The 19,319-nt window shown below is 44.6% G+C and overlaps 2 protein-coding genes across 3 annotated transcripts in view; one reads left to right on the forward strand and one right to left on the reverse strand.

The window, feature by feature from the left end:
* Window positions 1-13,000, forward strand: part of LOC111838091 (pinopsin-like) — a 33,702-nt gene extending 20,702 nt beyond the window's left edge. The window contains exons 4-5 of the mRNA XM_072711722.1: window positions 707-735; window positions 12,778-13,000. Coding sequence (XP_072567823.1) covers window positions 707-735; window positions 12,778-13,000 — 252 coding nt within the window. The remainder of the gene's footprint in view (window positions 1-706; window positions 736-12,777) is intronic.
* A 3,370-nt stretch (window positions 13,001-16,370) lies between these two features.
* Window positions 16,371-19,319, reverse strand: part of LOC140588880 (beta-galactoside alpha-2,6-sialyltransferase 1-like) — a 14,062-nt gene continuing 11,113 nt past the window's right edge. For both annotated transcript variants that reach the window (XM_072711470.1, XM_072711469.1), the window contains 3 exons: window positions 17,752-17,853; window positions 17,392-17,566; window positions 16,371-17,303 (listed from right to left, as the gene is read on the reverse strand). In XM_072711470.1, coding sequence (XP_072567571.1) covers window positions 16,993-17,303; window positions 17,392-17,566; window positions 17,752-17,853 — 588 coding nt within the window. In that variant the 3' untranslated portion in view covers window positions 16,371-16,992. The remainder of the gene's footprint in view (window positions 17,304-17,391; window positions 17,567-17,751; window positions 17,854-19,319) is intronic.

The raw sequence follows: 19,319 nt of genomic DNA on the forward strand, positions 1-19,319 counted from the left end.
GGCTTGTTAGCTGACCATGTGATGTTAGGTTTGTGTTTGTAACAAATATGATGCAGACCTGTTAGAATCTTATAGACCTGAATCATACCCCCCTTAGTCTCTTATAGACCTGAATCATATCCCCCCTTAGTCTCCTTTGCTCAAGGCTAAACAGATTCAGTTCCGCTAACCTCTCCTCATAAGACATTCCTCTAAGACCAGGAATCATTCTCGTAGCTCTTCGTTTAACTCAGGTTTATTAGCATTTGGGCTTGTTAGCTGACCATGTGATGTTAGGTTTGTGTTTGTAACAAATATGGGTACCTAAGGTACAGTGTTGAAAGCAATTGACTATATTTCAATAACAAATATTATTTTTCTCACATGACTTATTGCTGCTTTTAGCTTACACCTCAACATTATTTAGCCTAAATAATAGGCAATTTTTTGACATATTACAACACAAGTGTTTCAGTTCTACTTTATGCAAACTGGAAGTGCCATTGAATGAGTTGGTGAACGAAATATTTTAGGTGAGCTAAATTAAACACACTGTGTCCCAAAAAAAGAGTCATTTAGCCCATCACGATTAGCTAGGGATAATAATTGACTGCTCTGGTATGACAGCCTTGCAGTAACACTTTCAGCTCACACGGGGGCAGCACATTCCAAGCTAACATGTTTGGAATAAAGAGCGATGCCTCTATTTCCTCTCTGTGGCTTTCAGTTCTATAGGTGCTTCCTGACTCTTCTGCAGTGGAGACCACCTCCAGCTCCAGGGGCTCATCCAGGCCCACCAAGATCGCTCGATCGGCACTGCACACCAACAATAACTGCATCACCCATGCCATGGCAACACGCAACCAGAGGAACAAGGTGCAGGGACCCCCCAAGTGGCAACAGGCCTTCGAAGGTGTGGAAGAAAGAACTTCTGCAGGTTAATCCAGTCAACCCTGGTTAACCCTGCTTTACCACCTGGGCTGACATGTGTTGTGCTGACCAAGCATCGTGTGACCTTGTGTATAAACAGCCTTTATCATGCGATTGGAAGGGAGCTCCAGTTTCAGTGGGACATCTAGGTTCCCCACCTTCTGTGAATGCAGGGGATCATGTGACTGGGGCTTCATCTCAATCCCATGATTCCTACTTACTTGTACCCCCACACCGGAGGATCCGCTGAATGTCTTCAACGCCGGGCATTTGGCATCACCAAGCTGTCTTAATTTCATCATTTAGAAGCCGAAGGACGGTCTGAAGTTCGAGTCTGAGAATTTGTGTACAGTGCCTAGGTGAGGGACTTCTGGAAGAAGGTAGCAATTTAATGAAGGGAATTCAAGCAGTGTTGTGTATTTTTAGGTGTCTGTACATGCATGGTGTGGGCTCTCTTTTGTGGCATTCCGGCCCATGGATTCCATAGTTCTGGTCATGTTTATATGAATTCCTAGCCCTTTGATCCTGACATCCTGTACACATTGGATTAACTCCATGGTGACCTTGCTTGGTGATTTACTGCACACACTTTTATGTGGGTGCCAGCAATACATTTCAAAATGATTCTCAGCCCTTTGCTGGAAGGTGTGGTGCTTGTTGTATCTTTCTGAGGTTTTTGCCAGATTAATGGTGCCTATGACAGGCCATAAGCCCACAGACAAATGATTCCACCACAGGTTGGCTAAGCGCCCTTCACAGCAAGGCACCACTGAGGTACCATGAGTACCAAGGTACTGCTCCCAAGGTGCTAAATTAGCTGCCCCCTGCTATGTCACATATGGGTTAAATGCAGAGGACACATTTTGCTGTGGTGTATCAACAATGACCATTGATCACTAAATTAAATTAAATTAAAAATAAAATTAGATTTAAAAATTATACATATAAAACTAAATAAACAGAAATAATTTCCCACCTGAACCTCACCTGTGTTTATGGCATTCAAAGGTAGATAGTTATAGATGGGGGGCTGCAGCAGGAGGGGGTCCCTTTACTGGCGGAGGGGTTTCTGACGGCCCTGAGTTTCAGCAAGTTCCCCCCACCAAAAACACTCATAGCTGGGCCAGAGCACAGAGCTCAGAGAAGGGAATAGAGTCACTGAGCCTGAGCTCTTTGTAGCTGAGAGATGAGGACCTGAGCATTTGGGGAAGCTAGACGATGCTGGATGAGTGCTATGACGGGACCACCAGACGGTGCTGGATGAGTACTATGATGGGACCACCAGACGATGCTGGATGAGTGCTATGATGGGACGACCAGAAGATGCTGGATGAGTGCTATGACGGGACCACCAGACAGTGCTGGATGAGTACTATGATGGGACCACCAGACGATGCTGGATGAGTGCAACGATGGGACCACCAGAAGATGCTGGATGAGTGCTATGACGGGACCACCAGACGGTGCTGGATGAGTACTATGATAGGACCACCAGACGATGATGGATGAGTGCAACGATGGGACCACCAGAAGATGCTGGATGAGTGCTATGACGGGACCACCAGACGGTGCTGGATGAGTACTACGATGGGACCACCAGAAGATGCTGGATGAGTGCTATGACGGGACCACCAGATAATACTGGATGAGTGCTATGACGGGACCACCAGATGGTGCTGGATGAATGCTACTGTATGCGACTGGTGAAGAGGTGGAATTGGCAAACAGGAAGCAGGTGGTGATAACCGAAGTTTAATCACATCTCCTTTCTATCTTACAATCAGCAACTATGGAGGAGCATCATGGCTCTCTGTTAGAGGCTGTTTCTCAAGATGCTTCCAAATGTTTCTGTGGCGTTTGCCAGCGTGAGGAACGTGCTTCCAGTCCCTGAGAATGCTGCCTGTCCTGGGATGGGCCGTGGAGTCTTCACCATCACTGGTCCTGAGCTGTGGAGCTATTATACCATGACATGATCCCAGAGTGCGAATTACCCCTCCATAATTGGGGGGTACTGCCTTCATAACACTTCTATGACCATTATGGTCCGCTACTGCGTCAATACGAATAGTCACCACCAGGATCAATATTAAGAGTGCAAGATGCGCTAGTGGTGTTTACTAACATGTATGCAACACAGGGTCATGGTCTGGACATGCAACAAAATGAGAATCAATACAGAAGATCTCATTATCTTTATCCCTATCCAAAATAATTTGGTTTTGATAACTCCCAGGAATTATCCTAGGAGAAGTATACTAGTAAAAGTAATAAGCCTATACATTTACAAACAGCCTGGTCTGGTCCAGCAGTCTGGTGTTATTCCTGCCCTCTCAGTCCCCCAGCTCCAACAGCCTTCAGAAAAAAATATTTGCCTATTAGGCTAATATCTGTCTTGATGATACAGTAGATCTTAAAGTACAGCCTCTTGGTCCGGCGCGCTCTCCTCATCCTGCCATCTTCCTGCTGCCTGCTCACTGTCCTGCACACTGTCCTCATCCTGCCATCTCCCTGCTGCCTGCTCACTGTCCTCATCCTGCCATCTCCCTGCTGCCTGCACACTGTCCTCATCCTGCCATCTCCCTGCTGCCTGCACACTGTCCTGATCCTGCCATCTCCCTGCTGCCTGCACACTGTCCTGATCCTGCCATCTCCCTGCTGCCTGCACACTGTCCTGATCCTGCCATCTCCCTGCTGCCTGCACACTGTCCTCATCCTGCCATCTCCCTGCTGCCTGCACACTGTCCTGATCCTGCCATCTCCCTGCTGCCTGCACACTGTCCTCATCCTGCCATCTCCCTGCTGCCTGCACACTGTCCTCATCCTGCCATCTCCCTGCTGCCTGCACACTGTCCTCATCCTGCCATCTCCCTGCTGCCTGCACACTGTCCTCATCCTGCCATCTTCCTGCTGCATGCACACTGTCCTGATCCTGCCATCTTCCTGCTGCCTGCACACTGTCCTCATCCTGCCATCTTCCTGCTGCATGCACACTGTCCTGATCCTGCCTTCTTCCTGCTGCATGCACACTGTCCTGATCCTGCCTTCTTCCTGCTGCCTGCACACTGTTCTCATCCTGCCGTCTCCTTGCTGCCTGCCCCTGTGCCTCTCCTGCCTTCTGCTGACCACCACTTTCCTTCATACACACTAACAGTTTGCAAAACTGCACCTATTCTTTTAGTATAATGTTCTGTACCTCTTAACACTAATATTTCCTACTTACTCTTCTTTTACCACCAAAAAGGTGTCTGATGTCTCCATCTTTCCTTTTTCTCAAAGTGTGTCTGTGAATAAAATCTTATCTATATTTAAGAAAACAGTATCTAGATGAAGCTTCTAAAAATGTCTATAAATATGAAATTGTGGAATGCAGAATCAACACCACTAAAATTCAAATAATAGGGTTTGCTAGCTAGTTAGTTTTGCTCGCTAGTTTTTTTTTACATTGCCCCTATAGATTTCACTTATAGTAATGCTTTTTTCAGAGCATAACATTAGACCTTCTTATGCATTAACATTAGCCTAATAACAAACCACACAGGCTAAGTGGCGAAAGAATTTCAGAAAGGCACAACTTAGTCATGGTAAAATGAGAATGAAAACATAGGGAGTTCATCTCCTTGGAAAATGACCATGAACGATTTTACCTCACCAAATAAGCCTGGTTTAAATAGAGAACTTATCTTATCTTGCTAGTTAACGTAACTAACGTTGACTGTACCGGTGTTCTGTCGATATATGCTGCCTTGTCGAAAAATGCTACTGTAGTGCTAATCGATAGCCCTAACCCTAACTCTCACCCTAACCCTAACCCCCCAAAAACCCCTAAAACCCTTACCTTAACCCTAACCATTAAAACCTAACCCTAACCCCTAAAACCTAAACCTAATTCCAAGACGGTTGAACTGCACATGCGCAGAAAGGCTCGATAGCACGTCTCGATAGGTAGGATTTTATGACAGAACACCGGTGTTCTGTCGAATTGAGCTACTTTGTCGAGAAAAGCTTACCTCGACAAAGTAGCTCAACTCGACAGAACACCGGCCTCAGAAGGACAATGGTAAGTAATTCAACTTATAAAGATGTCAGCTTGCATTACTCAATGAAACACTTAAAGGAATATATGAAGGTTGTAAAATAACACATTTTCAACAGGCTAGACTTTTGCTGGCTACTTACATTTACCAATGCATGACAGACGAACACAATGAACGGGTCACTCAATGAGAATGAATGACGCAACCGACTGGCTGCTTCTAGCGCCGAGGTGGTTAAAATGGTACGGTCCACAATGGTACAGTACCCCCCGTAATTCGAACCATGCATGACCCCACTCAGTACTGGCGAAGCCTGTGGCCAGTTCTCCTTACTGGACCACTGTCCATCCATCACTCCTGGAGGTGGGTTTGAGGAACAGTGGAAAGCAACCAGAACACAGAGAGGACACAGAGCACCAGGGCAGCAAGTCATGGCTCCTGGGAACCCATACCTGAGTAGAGAGAGGGTACACTCTCGACAAATGCAATTAAACATGGTTACTGTTGGTGTCCCTGGTGCTGATCACCTCCTGGCCACGAGATCGGATAGGAAGGAGATGAAGGCCATCTGAAACCTGACCATCTCTTTGGAGATGTCAACCTGCTCTCCAGGATGATCTGACCGTGTGGAACCTGTCATGTTTCTTTCTATGATCATGAACCAAGTCTGGTTTTTGTTCTCCGGGCCTGGTTCCAGGTGTTCCTGGCACGACAGTGGTTTTGACGTTACTCTACACAGAAACCACACTTTTGGATGCTAGTATCTCCTTAGCACAGACATTCGGCGAGTCACTCAGGTGACTCAGCGATGAGTCACGTCCTGCAGTGCACCACCTATTCTATGGAAATCTGCTCATTTGCTGAGCAAACATGGGCTCGGCACAAGACGCAGAAGCAGCCTCGCAGTCCCAGGCGTCAGGTGTGATGGGGCCACGAGAATGTGGAGAATCACTGCGAAACGACACTGGCCGATAACGTGATGCAAAGCGGGGCAGAGATACAGCAACAAGCGCTCCTTTGTTAGAGGAGCAGCCTGTTATGGAGTGACAAATAACCATTTAAACCCAAATCAAATAAAAGCAAGCAAACCGGAAAGACTGCATATAATTCAGGGGTCAGAGAAAAATCACATGCCCTCTGTCCCTCTGCCGCGGGGCTGCTTAGCGTCAGTCACTGGTCCTTCAGTTATGTCAGCCATACCCCAGGACACCAAAACCCCTCCCAGCCCAGTTTATCACTGCTGTGCAAGGTGTCCCCTTGCTTGATGGATGGCTGCAATCTAACACCTCTCCTCGTAACTAAATTGGTGTTTTTCTGCCCACAATTTGAAAGAATAAAGGCCTGATTTATTAAACATGATACCTCTGTTGCTGCACTGTTTTTATGCTGCTTTGTTAATGTTTACTTTGCCTTTATGCAGTTACAGTGGATAAAGTTTCAAAGACTTACCATTAACCCAGGATAATAATTTATGCTAAACAAGGTATATCTATATAAGGTATGTCTATATACTGTGTGTGTGTGTGTGTATGAGTTTGGATAGATCACATTTGTGGACCAAATTGTCCCCAAAGTGTAGTAAAATCTGAAATTTCCATACTTTTGGGGATGTCTTTTGAGGTCCTCATTTGGATAACCTCAGTTTTATAAAAATCTGTGAATGCAATCAAAAAAGTAAAAATGCCAAAAGTCTTGTATTTGGGTTGGTTATTTAACAACACTGGGGCAAGGAGAGGCCACAAGCAGAGAAGCAAGGGGTGTGTACTGACAGAAACATGGAGTCATGCTGCCCTGTCAGACTTACTATCTGTTTGGTGGCCCATCTTCTAAACAGCTTATGAACATTCATAATACAGCTTAGGAACACTCATAATACTCTTTAGGAACACTCATAATACTACTCCAGCAACACTGTATATAAATGGGCAGGTACTACCCTGACGATTATACCAAAATCAATGGGGTTGGCAATGGCCTTTGAATTTGCAGGGTATTTTTTTCCATGGTTGTCCAAAATGTTTTGATTCAAACATAGTGACCCCTGTAACAAAACTAAATTTTGATTCAATACACTACCAGTTTCAGGTGAAAGTTGTACCCCTAAACTGTATGTTTAATCTTAATGTTATGGTTATCTGGGAGTATGAGTGGCGGAAACTAAAAACAGAGAACACTGATGTCCAAGCTTTCTTGAGGGAATTTGACTTTCCAGAATGCTTAAACACCCGTCAGGCTCTGTTTGGTGGCAGTACAAACGTCTTGCAATTGTACAGTCGTGGCCAAAAGTTTTGAGAATGACACAAATATTGATTTTCAAAGTTTTCTTCTTCAGTGTTTGTAGATCTTTTTGTCAGATGTTTCTATGGGCATACTGAAGTATAAAATTTTGCAAGCATTTCATAAGCATCAAAGGATTTTATTGACAATTACATTAAGTTTATGCAGAGTCAATTTTTGCAATGTTGGGCCTTCTTTTTCAAGACCTCTGCAATTCGCACTGGCATGCTGTCAATCAACTACTGAGCTAAATCCTGACTGATGGCAGCCCATTCTTGCATAATCAATGTTAGGAGTTTGTCATTTGTTATCACTTTTTCCTTATGGCATGATGCTCCATCATGCTGGAAAAGGCATTGTTCATCACCAACCTGTTCTTAGATGGTTGGGAGAAGTTGCTCTCGGAGGATGTTTTGGTACAATTCTTTATTTATGGTTGTGAGTGAGCCCACTGCCTTGGCTGAGAAACAACCCCACAAATGAATGGTCTCAGGATGATTTACTGTTCGCATGACACAGGACTGATGGTAGTGCTCACCTTTTCCTCTCTGGTCAATCTTTTTTTCTTGATGTCTCAAATAATCAGAAAGGGGATTCATCAGAGAAAACCTCAGTCCTCAGCAGTCCAATTCCTGTAGCTTTTGCAGAATATCAGCCTGTCCCTGATGTTTTTGTTGGAAAGAAGTGGCTTCTTTGCGGTCCTTCTAGAGACACTAGGCCATCCTCAAAATGTCTTCACCTCACTGTATATGCAGATGCACTCACACCTGCCTGCTGCCATTCCTGAGCAAACTTTGCATTGGTGGTGCCCAAATCCCGCAGCTGAATCAACTTTAGGAGATGGTCCTGGTGCTTGCTGGACTTTCTTGAGTGCCCTGAAGCCTTCTTTACAACAATTGGAAATTGATGATCTGATAAATGGTTGATTTAGGTACAATCTTACCAGCAGCAATATCCTTGCTTGTGAAGCCCTTTTGTGCAAAGCAATGATGACTGCACATGTTTCCTTGCAGGTAACCATGGTTATCAGAGGAAGAACAATGATTCAACCATCACCCTCCTTTTAAAGCACCCACTCTGCTATTCTAACTCAATCAGCATGACAGAGTGATCTCCAGCCTTGTCCTCATCAACATTCTCACTTGTGTTAATGAAAGAACCACTGAAAGGTTGTCAGCAGGTCCTTCTGTGGCAGGGCTGAAATGCAGAGGAAATTGTTCTTTTGGGATTAAGCTAATTTTCATGGTAAAGAGGGACTTAGCAAATAATTGCAATTCATTTAATCACTTTTCATAACATTCTGGAGTATGTTATGAAAAGACATAACAAATTTGCATCATAAAACCTGAGAGCAGTCTGTGAAAATTAATATTTGTGTCATTCTCAAAACCTTTGGCCAAGAATGTATTGTAAAGTGCAAGGGGTTGAGAGAATAGATTACTATTCTCTCAACTTTACGAGGCTTTACCCATCTGTCAACAAATTTAAGGAGTACTAATTAGGCCACCCCACAATTGTGTAGCATGATTTTGACAGTGTTGAAAGATATTTTGGCTTAATCAAAGCCAAGGGCTGCTGCCCAAGAAGACTTTATCTGCCAGTGCTGCCTTACAGGGCAGGTGGCAAACTCATGTTCACACTTTGCAGAATCTGCTGTGAAGCTGAAGCCAGGAACGCTGCGACCATTCAGATGAGCAGAGGGGATTCGTGGGTGTGTGGTGTAGTGTTCAAATAAACAAGGCACTTGAAAGGGGATAAAAAATGTTCAAGATTTATTGAGGTCTGCAATTTCACCGACAGACCGTCCACTCTCTTTGCAGACTATATTAACACCCATTTAACACCCTGGGCACTGAATTAGCTGCCCCCTGCTGTCATGACGTCACATATGGGTTAAATGCAGAAGACACATTTCATTGTTGTGCATTGTGTGCTGTGGTGTGTCAACAATGATCACTGATCACTAAATTCTAATTCTAATTTTAAAGGGTAAACAAGAGGCCACTTGCAAGCAGCCCCCACTCGACTGTAGCCTTTTGTGGTTTTCCTCTTCTGTCTGTCAAGCACGCTCTAAACTTACATTTGTCTTCTCTAGCCTGCATTTTTGCTCAATCTAATGAGCACAAAGTTCAAGCACATTTTGCTACATTAAGGTTTCCTAGGCTTACATTCTTCAGTGTTAGCTGCCTAACAGGCTAACACCCAGGCACTCTTGTAACAGTATATAAAGATACATTCTAAAAGCTGATTACAAAACATCCCTCTGATCAATTTTTCTCTCACACATGACACAGACGCTATCATCATTATCGGCAAGTCTGGGGATTGGATGACTCCTTTTTGGAGTTGACCAGTGAACTGGACTCAGATGACCATGTTGAATTTGTCTCAGGGGGTCCTAAAATGCACATATGCAGCACACTGGTGGGTAAAACATGCACAAAAATGAAAAATGAAGGGTATCACCCTGCATCACACCAACTCAAAAATAATCAACCTGGCATCCCTCCCAGACTTGGTGCATGACTTTGCCAGTAACCGACAGGGCCCCAATGAGTGATTAGGACAACAACACAGCAGATAGTCCAGGATAATAGGGGGTTCCAGCTGAAAAATAAGAAAGTCAGGAAAGTTACACTAAGCACCAACTTCTGCACACTACACTACTTTGTCTTATGGCTTATAGCAGCAGATTTAACAATAGACTAGAAGCACCCCTTCTTGTGTATTGTGTCGGGACTGAACAACTCTAGTAAGTCACATTTCATTAAGAGTGTTAGAAAATGCTGATTACACATTGTCCAGAGTGCCTGACAATGTTGTTTGGTGCTATTCATGTAGCATGTGTATGATGACTTCTATAAAATAAAGAATATTACAGTACATTTGTGGAATGCATACCAGAGTCTCTGTGTGACGATGAACTTTTGCCGGCAAATAAAACCAACCTGATCATTATTCACAACCTTGTGGAAAAAGTGTTTATCAAATTCACACACCACAGAAATTAAAAATTTTTAAAAACCCCAGAGATAAATTGCAGATGAGTGTGCTGGGGCGTCAGATGTACCAGAGACAGAGACATTCAAATTTTTTTCTAGAAGCTTTTGATGACACTACAAAAGCCCCTTATGAGTACCTGCTTGTGAATTTAAAAGTTCAGACCCCAGAGGACCACCAACCTATCACAGGGCACACTCACACACACCTTTGGGCAATTTGGTAACTCCAATTTACCTCAGTATGTTTCTGGACCGTGTGGGAAGATCAAAGCACACAGAAGGAACCCCAGGGTGAGAACACGTAAAGACAAACCCCTGGCAGGGGCTTGAACCCAGGTCTAGGAAATGTGAGACAACAGGTCTAATCACAGTGCCACTCAGGCACCCATTTGTTTACTTTATAAGAAGTATGCTGCCTCTTAGTTAAACTTTCTTCCATCTGAGGAGTATTTCAAAACTTAAAAGAATGCTCTACTTCAGGATGCAGAAAAGTTAGTATATGCCTTTATGACTTCAAAACTAGACTATTGCAACACCGTATTCAATGGGTTGGGTGTGTTTCTGCATCATTAAATAAGCTCCAGTTAATGCAGAACGCTGCAGCAAGAGTTCTAACAAGGACTAGGAAACACACACATATCGGTCCTATACTGGTCTCACTCCACTGGCTTATCTGCTTAGGTCTTGTATTGACTACAAGGTGCTACTGCTTACCTATATGACACTGAATGGTCTAGCATCAGATTATATTAGCAGTTTACTGGTTCCGCAAGACCGTTGTCCAACCTGTTAACCTTTTTGGTACGGAGCGCTGGCCTGCGATGTGCATGTGCAGTTGCTGCACGTCATGGAGATGCAGATACTGCATTGGAGCATGGGTTTGACCTGGCTGGACCATGTGACGAAGGAAGACGTGTGGCGTCTGATGGGAGTGGCACCAATCACGGATAAGATACCAGAAGCATGCTTGCGATGGTACGGCCACATGACACGGAGGAATGACCAGGAAGCCCTGCGCCTCAATCCTGATGAAAAAAGGCCACGTGGAAGGCTGAAAAAGCAGTAGCTAGATCGGCTGAGCGTGGAAATTACGGAAGTGGTTTGCGCCCCTGAAGATGCCTTGGACAGGAAGAAGTGGAAAAAGAAATGCTGAAAAGCAAACCCAGTGAAGATGCGGGATAAACGCTAGGAAGAGGAAAACACCCCCCTTCGTTTGCTTCGCTCTCAAAGGGGCTACCTGACCACTGGCCATAACAAGTGCAAGATAAACATCTTATTTTGCATACAAACATTTCAACAGAGCAGTTTGTGTCCAGTCTATAGCTTGAAGCAAAGTCCATGATGCATAATGGCACATAGGGAGAAGAAGAGGAAAAGCTAAGTTATCCTCGAGGGTTTATGACCTGTTCTTCCTTAACAATTGGCTAACAAAACTTAAGGCTTTCCCCCATCCCCTTCATCAGGCGTACAGCCTTCCTGTGGGCAGCTGCAGCAGAGTTACTCCCACAGAGAGCAGAAAAGAATCTGTAAAGATTTTTACGGTGGCTGGAGTGCCAATGCCGCCACCAACCACCAGATGTTTACCTACAAGCTGGACAGAGCATGTGAGCGGAGTGGAGTGGAGCGTGAGCGAGGAGCGGAGCGGGCGGAATTTGGTCAGAGCGCGGAGCGGTTTTTTAATTAAGGCTGGAACGGTCACTCAGTCTCACTCCAACTTTGCTCCAATACTGCTCACACTACGATTTTGAGGCGTGCCCAAATCTACCCAGAATTCATCTGTACAATTATCAAAACTGTTACACAAATTGGCCGAGATGGAATTTGCAAAGTATTTCACAAAGGTCATCCCATTCCTACTGTTTGAGGCCTTAGTGTTTAGTGATGATGGCCCTCACCTGCATCTTAATAATAATTGACACTTAATTGATATGAAATTATCTCCCTCAACTTGCTCTTTGTAGAGTAAGCTGTTTGTGAAAGGCAGCCACCTACAACAGTACCAGGGAGCTGGGGTTAAGGGCCTTACTCAAGGACCCAGAGCCATACTGAGGCTGGATTTGAACCAGCAACCTTGGGATTACAAGGACACAAGCTTAGCACACGGAGCCACATGCTGCCCCCAGTGCTCCTTATTCCCAGCCCTAGTGTTTAGTTAATTGTAAGGTCAAGGGGGCTTTAACTAGTTAACTAATGAGCATTTTGGTTTTCACTGGTTTTACTAGCAAACATTTTGAGCCTCAGTAGTCAACTAGTAAGGTCAAAAGACGCGTTAAATAATTAACTATTGCATATTTTGGTCTTCACTGTCACATTCCGATCGTGCCGCTCTTGCTGTGTGCCACGCCCCCTCTTTAACCACGTATGGAATCCCCATGTTACTAGCTGTGTCTAGTCTTGTTTATCTGAGTTTGTGTATTTAAGTGCCTCCCTGTTCGTCTTTCCGGAGTCCTGTTATTGACGTTGCTGTGTTTATAATGTGCGGTTTCCTAATAAATCCCAATTCTTCGGTTCCTTCTCCTGCTTCCCTGGTCTGTGCTTCCCCTTTGGTGTGACAGAATGACAGGACTCCGAAAGAAGACACCTCGCCTCATGGAGGAAGAATACCTCAGCCTGATTGAAGAGGTGATCTATTGGCTCACACAGCCCAAGGTAAAAAAGGACCCCACTGCTCGAGCCCTCGCTACTCGGTCGAGGGAGGTCTTGGATCTTGGAGATCTCGCTCAGATCTTGGAGCCGATCTCCCCGCCCGATATCTCGCACCTCGCAGAGGAGGAGTGAGCCAACTAGTGGCAGCGGCGATGTTCAGGTGGGCGTATCTGGACAGTGGATTGTCTCTCCTCCTGTCATTCAGGCAACTCTCTGTCGCCCCCGCTGCGTCACCTCGCAGAAAGAAGTGGAAAGAGTGCAAATGGGAGGGCATTTCGGAAGCCCTTCTGGGATCCGCTGCTTCACAGTCGACACCCGAGGCTCGTCTCCCTGCTGCTTCGCCGCCGACACCTGAGACCCAGGCCAGGCAGTTCTTTGCCCTTCAGGGTCTATAATGGCGGGTGTTGGGGGGGATCCGGCAGTGCAGGTCTCGCTCAGTAGGAGGCTTCAAGGGCAGTTTGCTGCCCAACTTCCTCACCTCGAGTTCTGGAGAGGATGGCAGAGAGCCTGAGGAAGCTCCTCCATTTGAGGGTAGAGCAGGCTTCCTCGGCAGGAAACGCTGCTTCACCCGAGACTCTACACAGTGACTCAGCTGACCCATAGGGTTTCTTTGGGATTCAGGCCTGGAGAAAGTGCAGGCCACTCCATTTGAGGTATCTCAGTCTCCAGCACCTGTTCCCTAATGATGTGACCTCGATGAGCTGGAGCACTGTCATCCAGGAAGATGAAATTAGGTCTGTGTTGTTCATGCAGGGGCACAATGACTGGATTAATGATGTTATTCAGGTAGTATGGGCTTATCACTGTCCCATTCGCAAAGTGTAGGTTAGTTCTTGTCAGGATTTCGAGCAGAAAATACGGAGAAAGACTGGCGACCACGGATAGCCCGTGTAGCGTTGATGATGACCCAGACGCGGAGTTTACATGAAGAGGTAGGATAACCACGCGATTATTCTAAGAACGCTCTTTAAATAAGGAGTAGAGATTCCCACTGGAATCCGCATTCTAAACGCACACACAATCAGAGAGATAGAACCAAAGACTGGAGTACTCACAGTACCGGCGATGGAGGTAGAAAGGGCTTGGGTCATTTTGCAATGACTGAGCGGCGAGTGAAAGAAATGTTCCTCTACTTATCTTCCGGGCAATCGCCTACTTCCGGGTCCTCGTGGCGATCGCCTGACCGGTGTGCGTGGCAGTTCTGTATTGACTAGACACACCTGCCCACATTGAAACACCAACACCACCAAAGGCTCATCTGGTGACAACAGTGGCTGATGCATAGCGCTCTCCTTGACGTCTCCAACATTGTTAGCGGCCATCATTTCTGCTCAGCGTGAATCGACTTTCATCAGAGAACAGCACTGAAGCCCACTGGTCCCTCATCCAGCTTAAATGCTCCCTGGCCCATGCAAGACGATGATGCCTGGGCCTGGTGGTGTGGTCAGATGGTCTGATGTGACACTTGGTTGCCTCTCACCTCCTTTAAATGTGCTTGGAGTTGAGTGGCATTCATAATCCGATTTTGCAGGGCACTGTTCACAATGAAGTGGTCATCAGAATGAGATGTGGCCAAAGGACATCCACTTCTATGCCTTTCTGTGACTATTCCAGTCTCTCTGTATCTCTGTTGCAACCTGCTGATGACACTCTATCATAATCATTTGTATCTTTGCACCTATTATTATTGGCTATAGTACACAGTATAATTGTCACGTCCTGCTCCGTCCGATCCTTGTGTGTGTCACGCCCACCTCGTTACCCAGTGTTTATTCCCAATTGTATTCACCTGTTGCCTGTTCTGTTCACCGTATCCTGTCCATATTAGTCCGTGTCTCCCACTATCTCCCAGGTCGGTCATTAATGTTTGCTGATGTTTGTACGTGTGCTTCCCCCGGTCCTGTCTACGAATAAAACACCGTTGTTTGGGTTGTTTGCCTGCTGCACCGCTCGCCTGCAGCCCGCTACATGACAATAATACTATTTGATATCACTTGTAATACGAGGTTATTTTGCATTGCTTTTGATACAATATCGAGTATTGATTTTAATGCAAGGTCATTTTGTATTGTATTACTTTTAATAAAGTGTTTCTGTTAGAACCTAAACGTGCCTGTTTGTTCCTTCGAGAGCCGTATATCCCCCTCTTGTTCTAAAACACACCCCCATTAAAATGCCAGGTTTTTGAAATGAGATCATGATATATCATTTCAAAACTTTTCCCACCTTTAATGTGACCTATAACCTGTACAATCCCATTGAAAACAAAAATAAACAAATCTGTTAGGGGGAAAATATAAAAAATAAGAAACATACAATAAGCTGGTTGCATAAGTATGCACTTTGTTGAACCACTTTGTGATTTAATTATAGCAATCATTCTTTTTGAGGAAGCACCTGCCATCAATTTAAGTGACTTTGATTAACCCCAAATAAAGCTGTCCTAGTAGAATTCATAAATTAAGTTGCATCCTACAGCAAAAACCATGGTTCTCAGAGAGCTTGCAAAGCATCAAAGGGATTTCATTGTTGAAAGGTAACAGTCAGGAGAAGGGTACAAAAACATTCTACAGCATTAGATATACCATGGAACACAGTCATCAAGAAGTGGAGAATATATGGGACAACAGTGACGTTACCGAGAACTGGACACACACATATTTTGACGGACACCACCTAACAGTAATCTCCATCACCCCACGGTCAAGAAAGAAATGTTGGTACACATTTCATGAGTTTCCTGTAAAACCAGTTCTCAACTTTCTTAATTTTGGGACACTTTCATTCAATTCAATTTTATTTGTATAGTGAGTTTTCACAACATTACATGGTCTCAAAGTGCTTTACAGCATCTCTGCCCAAAGCCCCAAGTGAGCAAACCAGAGGCGATAGTAGCAAGGAAAAACTCTGAAGGGAGGAACCAGACTCAAAGGGGGAGCCCATTTTCCTGGGCCTGGCAGGGAAGCTCAATTGATCAAGATGGCAAAGTCCCGATTCACATTTTCAAAGTCTTAACATTTGAGTCACAAAGTGGGGGGCATGGAGCTGATGACAAGCAAGTGCTGGAGCTGCATCAGATGGCAGGGTGAACAGGGAATATGTCACGGGCAGAATGTAGTCTGCCTACTCATGCCTGTAACCACACCCTTGATTTGATTCTTAGCCATGGTATCCTGGTGGAATACATATCTATTATACATCAGAATCCTCTGCTTTTCGATCATTACTTGTTAATGTTTGATCTGCAATTAAGTTTAACTTTCATCCCTGTATCTATAAGCTGTAAATAATTCACAGACACTGTGGGGCTGGCAATGCAAATGACAAAGGGGGGGGAGGGGTGTATAAAGATGGAGATGCCTCCTTTATGAGGTGGTAGCCAAGGTCTTCCCAACGTTGGCAGTCATTGTAGGAAACACCTAGCATTATCCACTGCTAAACAAAAAGAAAACAGCATGGAGATCATGGTGCACCGTTTGTTAGACAAAACAAAGAGGGGGGGTTAATTATAAATCTTTGTTTATTGAAGTGACACAGTAAGCAGCCAGTGCTGTGACACAGCAGCAGGGGAGCCTTAATGTCTGTGCATTAAAGCTCACTATAGGCTATAAGTATTCTTTTACTTTGGGGAATATGGAGAGTCACCCGTGGATCAGCAGCTCAAGGATCTGTTATGACTGTCCTGGGGAGGATCCACATGAGTGTAATGTTAACCCCTGCAAATAATTCATGCATAAATTTGTATATATAGACGATAACAGTCACTTATGCAGCTGCACGGTGCTTTTTAAAGCTGCTTTGAGTGACAGAAAATACCCATTTTCTTTTGGTTACACCTGGTGTATTGATTGCAGCCAGTACTTCGATACCAAATATATTTTTAAGTGCTGATTTGCATGGGTGGGGAGCACAGGTTCTGACCTGCAAAAACCGTCAGCGTTTATGGCCGCTGGTTATTTACCATAACCTGCGTCGATCGCATTCCCAAAGGAGACGACATCTTGCAGACTGCAGTAAAATCGACAGGAAAATTCAGTTTTGCTTGGTAACAAAGGCTGTTACTGTCACTAGTCTTGATTTTCATAATAATAATAATAATAATAATAAAGGTCTATCAATTGATTTTATTTAAAAATCAATGAGATCATCACTGCCCACAGGAGAAATAACTGTCTGATTGGTAAAATACTCGTGGAAGAGTTCAGCTGTGAGAATCCATGCAGAGTCACCTTCCCAGACGAGTAGATGTCATAATCAGTCCCATGGTTGAGTCGCTTTATGAGGTTCTTCTCGAAGGTTAAGGGGTGGTAGTGTCCCATAGTGCACTGCTTATTACGGATGCTTTCAAAGTAGTGGCAGAGACTGGTTCTCCTGCGCGACGGCAGGAACTCGTACACACTGATCTGCTCACAGAGGTTCATCATCACCACAATGCCTTAAGAGAAGAAACAGGAAGTGGTTATGCATTACCCAGCAACTGTCTGTTTAGTGCTCTACTGCAGTCTGGCTAACAGCTAACTTACCCAGCATGCCAGAGGACGGGGGGTGGGGCTGAATGTGCACTGGGGAGTTCTCCTGAATGATGTCCCACAGGTTCCACTGAAAGCTCGGACTCAGGATGTAGAACGGCTGCTCTGGGTGGAGCTTCCTGTACTGCAGGTACGTCCTGAAGAAGTTAAAGTCTGGTTTCTTATACCACTGTGGAGGCAGAGCAGCTACGATTTACCTTGATGAAGATGAGGGTTTGTGACCTCACAGACGGGTCACTGCAAATCGAGATGTTACGGTGTGAGGTGTGAAGGCTCCTGAACACAGACGCTGATATGGAGGCAGACAGTGAGAGCCATTGACACCCCAACATGGGGGCGTTAGGTAACACTCACTGCATAGAGGTCTTTGGAGTAGGGAGAGGGGTCCCACACAATTAGGACGCCTGTGCTGTACAGGGGATCAGTCAGGAATCCAGTATACTTAGAAGTCAGGACCTTTGGGGCAGGAGAGAGAAAATCCACTAAACTCTTGAGAAATTCACCAGAAGTACCGGCAACCTCAATATGTCAACCAGTTAGTTACAGCATACATGTGTGTTTCTCTGTAGTGAATAATTAGCAAACAATATACATGCTTATTGTCCTGGATGGCTAAAGATCAGTTGATTCCCTTGCTAGTAATACAATTGCCCTCTGTATCCACATATGTATAATTATATTTTATACATGCACTTGTCATTTAAATAACTTTATTCTTTGTATTTCTCCACTGAAAACACACTGTGGCTCTAGGTTCTTCCTTGTTAATATTCCTTAACAATACAGCACAACAACTATTTACATAGTACTTACACTGAATTAAGTAATATAAGGAATCTAGTGATGATTCAAAGTACAGCCCCCCCACCCCACAATGATAGGCACCCCTGGTAAAGATGAGTAAAAAGGGCTGTTAAAAATCAACCTTATAGTGAATTAGCTTAATCTTACACTGAAAAGAGAGAAAGATCCAACCTTGAATTTAATTACATGTATTCCAAGCAAATATTTCTTGAGGGATATTTTTTAACAAAACTTTAACAAAAATATTGGTACCTCTGTATCCAGTACTTTGTACAAACTCTTTTTCCCCAATGAAACAACAATATATAACATCTCATAACATCCTATAAGGTGGGAGAATACAGAGCAGGGACCCTGAGACCGTTCCTCTGTGCAGATGTGATCTACCCTCCCTTTAGGACCAGAGCGATCAAAGTCACTAAAGACCCCTCCCACCCCAGTAACTGTCTCTTTCCTCTGCTGAACTCAGGCAAACGGTTCCACAACATCATAACAAGAAGAGAGAGACTCAAGAGGAGCGTCTGCCCTCAGGTCATAAGGCTCCTCAATCAGGACATGCCTCACTTTTATTAGTACCCGCACTGGACTGTGGGGGGTCCGAGGATACAGAGGAACAACTGTACTTATGTCATGTCAGGTCACCATGAATTAAGGAAATATGTCTATTAAGCCACTGTTTCCAGTTATGAGGAGTTTTTGATCATTTGATTAGAAAGGCATCAGTCACACTTTCAGTATGGGACAACACAGGGTACTTATGGGGGTTCAGGGGAATTATTTCAACATTCAATCTCACACCAGCAATAAAGTGCCTCTAGATGGTGGAATTAAAGAGTTTCAGTAAAGGCTGAACCCTGGTTATTGGCTGTGTTCGAAATGCCCACTCGCCCACTATATAGTGAATCAACCAATTTGTAGTGCCATTTTAAATATTTAACCGTAAATTTCATTCAGTATACAGTGGTACCTCGGTTCTCAAACTTAACTTCCCATAAGAAATAATGGAAAACCAATTAATTGGTTCCCGGCCCCCCAAAATTACACACACATATACATATACATACACACACACACACACACACACACACACACACATACATACATACATACATACATAC

The sequence above is a fragment of the Paramormyrops kingsleyae genome, chromosome 4, assembly GCF_048594095.1.
Source record: "Paramormyrops kingsleyae isolate MSU_618 chromosome 4, PKINGS_0.4, whole genome shotgun sequence".
NCBI classification, from domain to species: domain Eukaryota; kingdom Metazoa; phylum Chordata; class Actinopteri; order Osteoglossiformes; family Mormyridae; genus Paramormyrops; species Paramormyrops kingsleyae.